The sequence below is a fragment of the Syngnathus floridae genome, chromosome 16 (genome assembly GCF_059516105.1).
Source record: "Syngnathus floridae isolate MCC-2025c chromosome 16, RoL_Sflo_1.0, whole genome shotgun sequence".
In the NCBI taxonomy this organism is placed as follows: Eukaryota; Metazoa; Chordata; class Actinopteri; order Syngnathiformes; family Syngnathidae; genus Syngnathus; species Syngnathus floridae.
The window spans coordinates 9693601-9706518 of record NC_142428.1 but is presented as its reverse complement, the minus strand read 5'-3'; the positions used below and the strand labels follow the sequence as shown (position 1 = coordinate 9706518).

Genomic DNA, 12918 nt, shown 5'->3' with positions numbered 1-12918 from the left:
ATCCCTCCCCCCCTCCATTTTCTTTTCCTCTCCGGCCTCTTCTGTCCCCGCCGGCCACCGCCTTCTTGCCTGCTCGGAGCAGGCGAGGAGGGAGGGGCGGGGCGAGAAGAGAGGGCTGTTCTTCTGACACACGCACGCACGAAGAACGAACGAACGAACGAACGAACCCCGACCCGGCACGACTCTCAGCAGCAAATTGACATCACGTGACAATAAGGGCGCCCCAGTGCCCACTGAACAGATTTGAGATGGAGCGTCCCAAGTGACGTTCATAGTTTTCAGTGCAGGACCAATCGGGATGCTGCTGTGTGTGGAGTAGTTTGGCAGCATCAGCGAGCTCTGAATAAGATCTGAATGAAATGCAACATCTTAAATTTAATCGGAATCGTTTTAATCTGAATATATGGTATTTTCAGTCATTTTGTAATGACCTAATATTGGCACAAAACGACGCCAAATACTCAGAAAAGTATACTTACAGTGCTTTGGAGGACTTCAGTGGGAAATTGACTTATTAGTGCCATATTATTCTTCCTATTTTAATTAAAGACGAATATAGGTTGATAACCAACACAATAAACAAATGATGCAGACGTTTTAACATGTTTCACGTACACATGTCACATGTCAAGACCACAGCCACAGGTTGTGTCATCATCGTTGCTGGCTCCTTCTCCTGGAGTCAAAGATGTAGAATTGAGAATACATACTAGAATTTCATCTTAATTCATAGGGGAGCGACTAGGGAAGAAGAACAGAGCTGACATAACATACTTAATTACTTTCTCATTTCTCAGATCTCTCAATTCTATCAACATTTGATCCCACCAGGCCCTGGCAAGCACCATTAAACCAGGACAGCACAGAAGCTCCAAAATGGGAGTTATGGTCATCAGAGTGGGAACCTCCAGCATCCTCCCAAGAGGGAAGTAAAGATGGGGTTGGATGCAATTCAGGATTTTTAAATTTTTTTTATTTATTTTTGTCCTTTTAAGAGTTTAGCGGTGCCTCACGCAACCTCATCTTCACATGGGACACCAGCGGCGAGGCAAAAAACCAGAGCAGTGGAAACACCGATGGCCAGAAAGCCACCAAGCATCCCGAAAGGGCTGCCACCTTCCAGGACGCAATTGATGCAGTGGCACGCTGACTTTAAGTGCAGGTAAAAAAAAAAAAGAGGATATGATCCACACACATCATTAAAAAGTATTGTTCACAACAAGTAATAAATGAAAATTTGAAAATATATATTTTTTCCTTCTTACCATTTAATCCTGTCGTTAGCCTTCCTCAAAACCAGCGGGTGCGGATTGTTGTTTGTCTCTGTGTGTGCCCTGCGATTGGCTGGCAACCGGTTGAGGGTGTCCCCCGCCTACTGCCTGAGGACTGCTGGGATAGGCTCCAGCACGCCTGTGACTTCCATGGGGAAAAGCGGTATAGGTGAATGGATGGCTGGTTCACCAACTCCGGTCCTCAAGGGTGCCAATCCATCCCGTTTTATGTGCAGCCCTACTACAACACACCTGATTCAAATGATCAGCTCATCAGCAAGGTCTATTAAGCCTGATAACGATCCTAATTATTTGAATCGGGTGTCATGCAGTGGGGGTGCATCTATAACAGGCTGAATTGGCACCCTTGAGAACCAGACTTGGTGACCCCTGCTAGAGTATCAAATGCACAGTTCATAAATAGATGGTTAAAAGTAATTCCACTTCCATTACAGGAGTCCAGCAGATATTTCATAACCAGTCACATACGTCATCAAATGCGTCTGGTCTCGTTTGCTGGCACTGTAGCGTCCTCTTGTGTAAATATTTGATACGACACGGACCTGAACTGACTACTGTTTAAGGACAAATTTGGATGTAATTACAACACAATACAATACAACACAACAACCAAAACAATAGAATTAGAGTAACAAAATACTAAATTATACCGTCAGAAAGTTTAGTAACATTTTTACATCCAAAATAAGAAAATACGGTCGGTCGGAAGTGTTGAGATAGATACGTGCATGCTTATAAAGTGAAAATGTAAAATCTATACGAACATAAATACGTTTAAGAAATAATTCAACAAAAAATGTTCTTGGTTGCTGCTAGCTTTTTGTCCAGTAGATGTCAGCAGACGCCGGAGGAGCTGCCGTCTGCCTGTGTGTGGTCCTTGTTTGAAGTTCTCACTCCACTGCAATGCAATCAAGTGCAGTGTCGGGGTGTGTGCGTGTGTGTGAGGGGAAGTAGTGTGTGTGTGCTCATGATGGGGTCCATTATGAGGCGCAAAGTGTCCTCCAGTCTTTGTTTTAGTGCTTTGATGTGCTCTTTACATTGACATGGATGCATACAATGCACATCACTGTAAACCGCCGTTGCCATGGAGACGTCAACGCAAACAAAAAGAGGCATCATCGTGTCTTGTTTTTTTCCACTACTTTAGGCACGAGCGCACAATATTGCGGGTTTTAAACAACAAATTTGCAAAAAATAAAAGGACTTGCTTTCACTTAATCATAGGCAATTTTATGAATCATTTTAAAATTTGTTTTCAAATTTTATACATTTTGGAATACATCTGCAATATTAATACTAATACTAATACTATTTTCACGGGTTAATGTTATGAATTTTTCATTTTTAAAATATTTTTTTATATTTTCAGACCTTTTAGGCATGTAGGAATTATGGCTAATTTTATGAGGGATTTTTAGGGATGATTCTTAAACTAACCAATTTTGGAATAAGGCAGTAGCAATATAACGTGGGTAATAGCTTTGTCATTATTTTCCCATAAAGTGCCCGAGGCTGTGCGTGTGTGTGCTGTTCAGAGGAATTGGTGCAGTGCTATAAGTAAACAGAGTTTGCAAGGAAGCAGAGGAAATGATGGAGCAGCGATGCGTGGAGCGAAGGCCATATCCGGTCCGGCTTGGCTCGGTCGGGCCGGCTTGAGGTTCCTGAAAGCAGCGTGGCCCCATGTGAGTGAGCAGGCACTTTACGGACAATGACACCCACAGGAAGTGTAAACACAGGTCAAGTGTTAAAGTCCAACCCGCCAATTCTCACCTCCATTAGAGGGGGGTGTCTGCATCAGCACCCCCGCCGCCACGAGCAATTCACAGAACCCCCCCAAAACCTCAACACACGGCACCTGGGCCGAAAGGGTCATCAATGATATACTCTTGTTCAATGCCAGGACGAGAACACGATGGATTCAATCTCTCCTTGCCTGAGTTAATCAGATCAAAGGGTACTTTTCATCTTTTCAAAATAACTGCAGTAAATGAAGCTAAAATGCTCCACTTGAATGGATACACAGATGGGCAATGCTAAAGCGCTCAATTAAATTAATATAGTCAATGAAGATTATGTGTGAAACAGCTAACATGCTAAATGAATATTGAAACAAATGATAAAACAGCGCGCATGCTAAATATGTATGTATGTAATATGTAGTATGTAGTAGATGAAGCTAACACCCTAGGGCAAAACCGACACAGCAGACGGAGCTAACATGCTAACTGAAAGATTGAATTGTGACTAGCGTAGGAAAATCAATAAAAATGGATTCAGCAGATGAAGCTAACAAGCCAAATGACAACAGATTCCAGTTCTAAATGAAAACAGACGAAATAAATACAAGCCACAACGGTTAACGTGTTTTGAGTGAAAAAGACGTTTTCAGGCATCCAGAATACACATGGCGAGTTCCCGGGTCGTTTCGGGAAGTTTAATCCCTCATTAAGTGAATAATGAGCCCACAGTGCTACTTCGATGGCCCCCGCAGGTCCTCAGAGCGGCCCCTCGAGGGGCTCGTACAGTAGCAGGTGTCGATGCTAATGGATAACGGTGGCCAAATGCGCAAATGCATCGCAAGCAACATCTGCATAGCCGACACGCACTGCTCTTCACACAGCCAGTTCGCATGAAAGTACAATTTTGCAGGATTTTGATTCAGCACAGTTACAGTGTGCAGTCAGCTGGCTGTACTTATTGCCTACAGTTCACCCATATTGCCATGTGAGAGTGCCTTGTTGTTAGCCGTGAGGGCACGCATCTCATGCAGAGAAAGACAGAAGCGTGAAAAGGAAAACTGAAGTTCGACTTGACAGCCAGTATGTGGACAGGGGCTTGTGGCTCATATGGCTGGTTTAGAGCGCCTCATTGTTGGCCTTGAGTGCACACACCACACTGAATCATATACTACAGCAGTGGTTCTTAACCTGGGTTCGGTCGAACCCTAGGGGTTCGGTGAGTCGGTCTCCGGGGTTCGGCAGAGCCTCCACGGCGGAGGTCCGAACACACCTGATTTATAAATTTGCATATCTGAAATGGTCTCGCAAAGGCAACAGCAGAAGTCACACTGATTTGCTGGTATGTCATTTGTTGTGAATTCATGCATTGTGTTGGTTTTATTCTTTGAACAAGGTGATGTTCATGCACGGCTCATTTTGTGTGCCAGTAAAAAATGTCTATGTCTTCAATTTGAAAAAAAAAAAGTCTTTTTCACTAAAGAGGGATTGCGCATATGAAACTGCTGGGATTCGGTACCTCCAACAAGGTTAAGAACCACTGTACTACAGTTTTCATTTAACCATAATCTTTGATTGGTGATTTTTTTTATATAAACATTTCAAAGAATAAATAAGAAAAAATATCTATCATTAATATCTAAAAAAAATCTACGATTTTCTTTCAAGGTAAGTAATTAAGCAATTATGATCTCTTGTATAATTGCGAATGGGCTGCTATTGACGTACACGCACTTTCAAGCTCAATTGTGCACGATGGCCCAATAGGGTGACGTCACACTGCCCGCATTCACTCCTATGACTTTGAATGGGCCAGCACAATGAATGCGGAGTGTATTCCTTGTCTGGTTCCAATACACATCCGACAATCCGCCACTTCCTCCTTAATGAACTTCAACATTGCTTTTGTCATGAAAAGCAAGTGGATTTTTTTTTTTGAGAGACAAATTTATTTATTCATATCTAGAAAAAAAGGCCCGATAGAGTTGGATGAAGGGTGGTCCCAGCACAGTACAGGCATTGTGTTTACCTGGTTGATGAGACGTCGGAGTGTCACTCAGCTGCGCAGAGCAAACAGTGAGCGAGCGCATGCGCACGTTGCGCTCTCCAAAAAGGACAAGCCGTGTTTGCAGAGCTGCAGTTGAAAGGCTGACTCGCGGACGCTGTTTCGCCTCAAATCGCCTCGCCCGCAGCAGCAGCACCTCGGTGAGCAAAGCAAAGAGATCACATGGCGCAATTAGGAGCGCAATCGCCTCGCAGCGCAGCGCAAACACGTCTGCACAAAAGACGCTACTCAAGAGTGCAATCAGTACACGACACGCAAACACCGGCGGCCAATAATGAGGGGAAACCCAAATAGGAGTGAAAGTTGTTGGGATCAAACGGAGACGGGTTGGGGCTCGCTGATGGTGTAAGGGTACACTCGCCTGTCTTGTTGCCGGCACCGTGAGTTCGATTCTCCCATTGACGGTGTATGTGTCAAAAAGTGTGGGGGGGGGGGTGTATAGGGACGGGAGAATTAAGATGAGAGGAAAAATAATTTTAATTCAATTGGAATTATTTTGCATATGATATGTGAGAAATACGATTAAGGGTTTTTAAAACGTGACTAATGAAGGATCGTGAAAATATCACAAACAATGGTGGAAAGTGCACCCACTTGAAAAATTGGCAAAAGATTGCTGATACTGCTAGGGCTCCTCAAAAGAGCAACATTTTAAAATGGTTTATTGACCATAAAACATAATTACAATACAGTGGGAACAAAACTTCTAAACCAACTTTGACAAAAAACGACTTAAAAAATGAAACGTTAACAGCTAATTCTAATTAGAAATGCCTTTTTGTGTCCCTTTAACATATATTTCCGATTTTTTATTAACTTTTTTTCTTGGCACAAGTTTTGTCGTATATGTTCATTTTTTAAATTTGACGTATACATGCTTAGACGAATAAATAATAATAAATTTATTAATTAATTTCAAAGTCAAAGTCAAAAGTCAAAGTCAGCTTTATTGTCAATTTCTCCACATGCCAAAGACACACAAAGAAACCGAAATTTCGTTCCCCCCTATCTCACGGTGACAAGACATGGCCCACAATAGACAATCAAGTCAACAAGTCAACAACAGCGTGCTGAATAAATAATGAGTAAATAACACAACAAATAAATAAATAAGAGGAGCAAAAAGGAGCAAGTGAGCGTACAGCAGACAGTCCAGAAAATAGTGCAACAGTGCTGCACGCTACGCAGAAGGGGATCGCGAGTTCAGGGTCGTAACAGCCTGGAGAAAGAAGCTGTTGGCGAGTCTGGTGGTGCGGGAGCGCAGGCTCCTGTACCTCTTCCCAGAGGGCAGAAGGTCAAACAAAGAGTGAGCCGGGTGACTCACATCACTCGCAATCGAGGTTGCCTTGCGGGCGAGATGGGAGGTGTAAATGTCTTTCAGGGAGGGGAGCGAAGCACCAATAATCTTACCAGCCGTATTCACTATGCGCTGCAGGACCTTCAAGTTCTGTTCAGTGCAGTTTCCACCCCAGACAGCGATGCAACTGGTGAGGACGCTCTCAATGGTGCCACGGTAGAATGTAGACAGGACTGCCTGAGGAGCAGATGCACGCCTGAGCTTCCGCAGGAAATACAGGCGGCGCTGAGCTTTCTTTGCCAGTGACGCGGTGTTTGCTGACCAGGAGAGGTCCTCACTGATGTGCACCCCCAGGAACTTGGTGCAGCTCACCCTCTCCACCACAGCACCGTCTATGATCAGCGGCAGGTGTTTTGTGCGACCCTTCCGAAAGTCAACAACGATTTCCTTGGTCTTGTTTACGTTCAGCAGGAGGTTGTTGTCCCTGCACCACGTGGTCAGAAGGTTAACTTCCGACCTGTACCGAGTCTCGTCGTCCTTCGTGATGAGACCCACCAGAGTCGTGTCGTCAGCAAACTTCACTATGCGGTTGTCGCTGTAGGTTGCAGTGCAGTCATGCGTCAGCAGGGTGAAGAGCAATGGACTGAGCACGCAGCCCTGGGGGGCCCCCGTGCTCAGCGTGATCCTGGCGGAGATTTTGTCGCCAACACGCACCCCCTGAGGCCTCTGACAGAGGAAGTCCAGTAGCCAGTTGCAGAGGGAGGTACTGAGGCCCAGCTCGTCGAGTTTGCAGATGAGTCGCTGCGGCACAATGGTGTTGAAGGCAGAGCTGAAGTCCACAAACAGCAACCTCACATATGAGTCCTTTCTCTCCAGGTGGGTGAGGGCTGAGTGGAGGGCAGAGCAGATGGCATCCTCAGAGGACCGTTTGGCACGGTACGCAAACTGGAAAGGGTCAATGGTGGGGTGATGGCCTGCTGCAGGGAAACGTTAAAGATGTCCGTGAAGACACCCACACTCCCCAGCGCAGTCCTTCAGCGCTCGACCCGGGATGTTGTCAGGGCCCGCCGTCTTACGGGTGTCAATAGCGGCAAGCGCCCTCCTCACTCCGTCGGCAGAGAGGCGCAGGGGCTGCTCGTGTGGGGGGGAGTGGTCTTCAGTGCTGTTCTGGGCGTCGAAGCGAGCAAAGAAGCGGTTAAGATCGTTCAGCAGACGGACGTCGCCCTCACAGCTCCTCGGCGCGGGCTTGTAGTCTGTGATGGTCTGAATGCCCTGCCAAAGGCTACGTGCGTCCTTGCTGTCCTTGAAGTGGGTGGAGATCTTGCACGAGAACGCCTTTTTCGCTTCTTTGATGCCCCGGGACAGGTCGGCCCTCGCTGTCCTCAAGCCAGCCTCATCCCCCGCCCTTAAAGCCTTGTCCCTGGCCCTCAGCAGTCTGAGGACAGCCCCTGTCAGCAACGGCTTCCAGTTCGCGCGAGTGACGACGGATTTTGAGCAAGTCACATCATCGATGCACTTCGTGATGTAAGAGGAAACAGAGTCAGTATACTCCTCCATGTCCGTCCGATCGTTGTAGGTGGCCGCCTGCTTAAACAAGTCCCAGTCAGTGGTGTCGAAGCAGTCACGAAGTGCATCGGAGGCACCCTCAGGCCACACCCGAACCCGCCTCCGGACCGGCCTGGATGCCTTTACCAATTGTCTGTATGCGGGCAAAAGCAAAACGGTGAGATGGTCAGAAAGAGTAGACTGGGTCCAGGAAGCTGTCTCCACGTGTCGGAAAAGTAACATGCTGGTGAAGCCTCGGGAAAACAGACTTCAGGTTGGCATAATTAAAGTCTCCAGCGAAGATGGTGAAACCGTCAGGGTGCACTGTCTGCTGTTCACTGACAGCCTGGTACAGTTCACCAAGCGCCGCGATCCTGTCGCCTTCGATGTTGGAAGGCGGGATGTATACCGCGACTAGCAGAATCGCGGTAAATTCCCTCGGCAGGTAAAAAGGACGGCACTTGATGATCACAAACTCCGCAAGTGGCGAGCAGTGCTTACATACCACCACAGAGTCCCGGCACCATTCTTCTCGGATGTAGACGCATATTCCACCTCCTCGCGATTTTCCCCCTCGTACAATGGCACGGTCCGCCCGATAGCACGCTAGCCGCTCCAGATGCACGGCAGAATCTGGAATGTTGTCAGTCAACCAGGTGTCGGTGAACACGAGCACACAGCAGTTCCGCACCGTCCGGTTTGTAGACCTCAGCAGGCGAACATAATCCATTTTGTTGTCCAGCGATCGAACATTCGCCAGAAGAATGGAGGGCACCGCCGGGCGAGCTGGGTTGGCCGCCAGCCTGGCCCGGACGCCTCCGCGCTTGCCCCTCTTCTGCCTCCTCGCACACCGTTTCCGACGGCTCCCAACCGGGGGAGGAATAGCGGGCGAGGTCGGTGACGTTTCAGGACGTAGCAGTCCGAGCGCCTTTAATGTCGCCGCTTCAAATTAATCATATAAATCATATAAATGTTGAACCTAACCCTCAATTCATAAATATCATGATATGTTCTATGTTGATACAATCCTCAAGTGTCCCAATAGAGCTGACTGTGATGTGCAAATTGCACTGACCTAAGCCAGTAAAGCTAATTGATAGATGATACTTTTTTCTCAATAGCCGAGAGAGAGGAGGTGCCAGGCAGCAAAGTTGCTCCTCTAATGACTTTCGCACTCATCGTATTCTAACCCCCCCCACACACACACACACATATACAAAACCACAAATTCGCCAGATATGATACAGATAGCGTGGTTAAGGACGACACAGTGCATCAAGGTTGCAACCCTGATATATTATATGGTCATAATAGAAACAAGAGAAGCCATAAAACAAAAAAGAGAAAAACATCGGTTGTCAAATTTGACGCCTCCATTAGGCGGCCCATTTCAGGGAGCGACACCCCGGCCGCAAAACGTCACACGTCGTGCTTGCCCCCGTCATTGTTCTAGAGAAAGGCCATAATCGTGTGTTTGTGAATCTCTTCATGGTTCCGTCGGCGACTTATTCAGCGGGTAAAATGGGAACGAGAAAAAAAAAAAAGTGGAATTCTTGCAAGGTTCTCATTCGGTCACGCCGGTGAGATGATTTGCCTTTAATAAGATCATTTGGCAACATCAAGGTTTTCCCAGCAGTCGTGATTACATCTGGACTCAAGATCCATGCAGGAATTTGTAGGCCGGCTAATTCTGGCTGGGAGTCAACGACCCCCAACCCGCGTCTTCAAAAGCCCCCCCTTGATCCCCCTCCCCGCCCCCTCCTCAAAGGGTGAGGATGTTTGACAATCCCATCTTGTACTCGTCCTGCAATTAATTGGATACGTTGTTGGGATGTTGGCTCCTCTCATCTTTGGCTTGGGGAGACAAAAAAAAAAAGGGGGGGGGGGGTGGGTCTGCTGACACCTCCGCGTCTGGCCGGGTATAAAAGAAGGGAGGCCACCGTTAGCCTCGCATGTTCATCTCGTGGCAAGGATGCAGATTCCGAGCAGCAGAGCCACGGGAGCTTTCGGCGGATACTCGGTGCGTAATTACGCGCCGGCGCAGCCCAAGCCCAAGTCATTCACCATCGACGCGCTGCTTGCCAAGCCAGACGAGCGCAACTCGGAGCGGGCGAGTCCCGGGCTCCCTTACCCGGCCGCACTGCACCTCGGCACCGGACTGACCTACGCGCCCTGCCCGTACAACATGCTGCCCGCCGGCTATTCCGCCGTCTACTGCTGCCCGCCGTTCCCCTACCAGGCGTCCTGTCGCGGTGCCTTCTACGCGCAAGGTATTCAATTCAAGTCCTTCTCACTTGGAATGCTTTTCAATCATCTCACCTTGACTGACTTTTGTGACTGTTTTTGCAGCGGCGTCAATGCCAAAGGTGCACGCGTTGAAAGCCAAGGGGGGCAAGTCCAAGCGCATGCGCACCAGCTTCACCAGCGAGCAGCTCTCCCGCTTGGAGAAGGAGTTCGCCCGGCAGCAGTACATGGTCGGCTCCGAGAGGTTCCTGCTCGCCTCCGCCCTGCAGCTCACGGAAGCGCAGGTCAGAAAAAAATACAATTAATATGATTGAGTTTACGAGACAAAATGAGGGCAACAAAGTTTTAATGTGCATTGAGGTCGCCATTAAAGGGGAGAAAAATTGAACCGACACTCAGTGAGTGCTGACATAAGAAATTTCAATCTAAATCAATTTAAAGCATATAAAATATGTTGTAAATATGAAAAAAAAATGTTTTACACGTTAAGAAAGAAACATTAACTATGTCTTTGATACTGTGTTTGAAATTGTGTGTTTGATAAAGTGAGGGGGAAAACAAAGCGGCGATCAGTTGTCCAAACTCAGGCAAGAAATAAAACTGCTGTTTACGTGACAAATTAGAAGAGAAACACTTTAGAAGTTTCTTTTCTTCCTCAGGTGTTTGATGTAAAGTGAGAAAACCCTAATAACTCCTTGAGTGGGTAGTCATAGAAAGATTAAATTCCAGCACTCAAAACCAAATTTCCTTTCACGTATGGCATTTACATATTAACGGTCAAAACTCTTTTAAGACATTTCGTCTTTGATATTGTCAATTAAAGACACTCAATGATGATGAATGACAATTGCAAACACTGAAAAAGATTTTTCTTTGACATGAGAATGCATTTCTCTAATCTGTCAGGTTCAAAATCAGCAAAAGGATCAGCAGACAAAACCAGTGAGGCAGAATATTGAGTCTTTTCTCGTGAGGAGTGCGTCCAGACTTACAGCAATCCGAATACACTAAAAGTCTGTTTACACTCCTCACTTTTTTTATTTTGGAATGCCCTACCCACAATGTGAGACTAGCCCCTGATAGGTGGGGGGGAAGCGTGGGCTTTGTCTCATGAGAGAAGAAACGAGATTCTATGTGAAACAAGAAGTTGCAGACAGGATGCTTTGATGCTTTGATGCTTTATTTTTAGTTCTTGTACTGTTCTTTTTGTAGGTGAAAGTATGGTTCCAGAACCGTCGCATCAAATGGCGCAAGCAGAGTCTGGAGCAGCAGCAGGCCAAGCTGGCCAAGCTGGGCCTAGCTGCCACCACCCCGCCCAAAAGCCCCGGATCTCAAGGCCACGCTGACGAAGAGGAGGAAGAATTCTCTGACTCTGACGTGGATGTGGATGTGTCTGATGATGCCCACGAGCTTTGCTGAAAACCCCCCTCCCCCAAAAGACTCTTGTCCACAGAAGACGACCTATTCCTATTTAATAGAAGTATAGTTATATATTTAATTTTTCTACATGCATTGCTCTTTGACTATTGTTATTTTTGTATATTTGAATGAAATATTCATAAATATATTTTATGCAATGAACGTCACTACTTTGCCTGGCTTCTTCATTCGATGACACAGCATTACACATTTTCAGAGCTGATTCATCAAACAGGCCAAACGAATATGAAAACACTCAAAAGGGGCTAATGCTAAAGTAATTCTAGTTAATAACCAAAGGTGCCATTTTTCATCATGAAATACACAAAAGAAAAAACGGGGTTAACGGCATTTGGTTGGCAGAACAAATGAAAAGTCCTCTCGAAGGAGCCCCCCCCCAATTACATCTTAGCAGCCAAATGCTCAGCACAGGTGTACCTAATAAAGTGAACTGGGGTGGACGTAAACGGCGAGCAGGTCCTGGGCCTCCCGTGGGCAACTAGAGACACATCAGCCACATGTGCCGGGATAAGACGCGCGAGCACGGTGTGCATCGGAGTGGCTAATTGGCGACGCCGAATCGCAGACAACGGAGCACAAAGGCGACACGCTGGGAGGGTTTCCATGTCACTAATCTGCTCCCAAGAGCTCTTAACAGGAGAAACGCTCACCTCGGGGATCAAGAGGGCTTGTTTGAGGCTTTCATCTTAGGTAAACATGACTACCAACACTTTGAGCACATCACGCCACAAAGGTGGCACACAGGGAAGCGTACCAGATACTTTCCAGTTCTAAACTGGATGATGAAGTTGGCACGGTTTGCTTGGACAGAATGCTCTCAGCGCCGTATGACTAACAACCAACAGATCTGTGGTTGACTCAAGTGAATGACTGACTAACAAACTAACTCATTAACAAACTAACTCACTCATTAAATACAACACTGATGATCAAACTTCCCAATGAACGAACAAAGATAATGAAAGCAAAAGAACAAGAGGATGGCAGCTGAGAAAAAAAAAATCAGAATTTAGCTGAAAAAGAGTGAAGTAGATCTAAGTGGCGAGTGATCTGATTTGCCCGCTAAGCCCGCAAAGCAGCGTGATGAGATGACGCCTGCTATCTCAGCATCCAGCGTAATCCCATTGAGGGAGGACCAGGGGCAGCCTGGGAAAAAGTGGAGGGGATGAAGAGGATTTGGGGAGGGGTCAGTCGAGGGGTGCGGGAAGGAGGGGGGGGGGCGTGCTCTCAATTAGCAAAGGCCACCTTAACGGCTGGAAAGCAACACCAGGGGCTGCCAGCTGCATGGGCTCCTTCAAA

At 46.9% G+C, this 12918-nt stretch overlaps 1 protein-coding gene and 1 long non-coding RNA gene across 3 annotated transcripts; one reads left to right on the top strand and one right to left on the bottom strand.

Annotated features, from left to right (window-relative positions):
- Positions 1-951: 951 nt before the first annotated feature.
- On the bottom strand, positions 952-5449 carry LOC148385611 (uncharacterized). Of its 2 annotated transcripts, XR_015863441.1 has the most exons (3): positions 5058-5449; positions 1266-1416; positions 952-1150 (listed from the first exon to the last, which is right to left on the bottom strand). It is a non-coding gene; the product is annotated as an uncharacterized LOC148385611 (long non-coding RNA). The 2 variants fall into 2 exon arrangements; XR_015863440.1 differs by lacking the exon at positions 5058-5449 and having other exon boundaries at positions 1266-1489.
- On the top strand, positions 5079-11765 carry noto (notochord homeobox). The gene is made up of 4 exons (XM_088400628.1): positions 5079-5233; positions 9907-10205; positions 10285-10463; positions 11392-11765. Exons 2-4 carry the CDS (start codon positions 9908-9910, stop codon positions 11596-11598), a joined length of 684 nt encoding a protein of 227 aa, XP_088256754.1. The 5' UTR covers positions 5079-5233; position 9907; the 3' UTR covers positions 11599-11765.
- The last annotated feature ends 1153 nt before the right edge of the window (positions 11766-12918 follow it).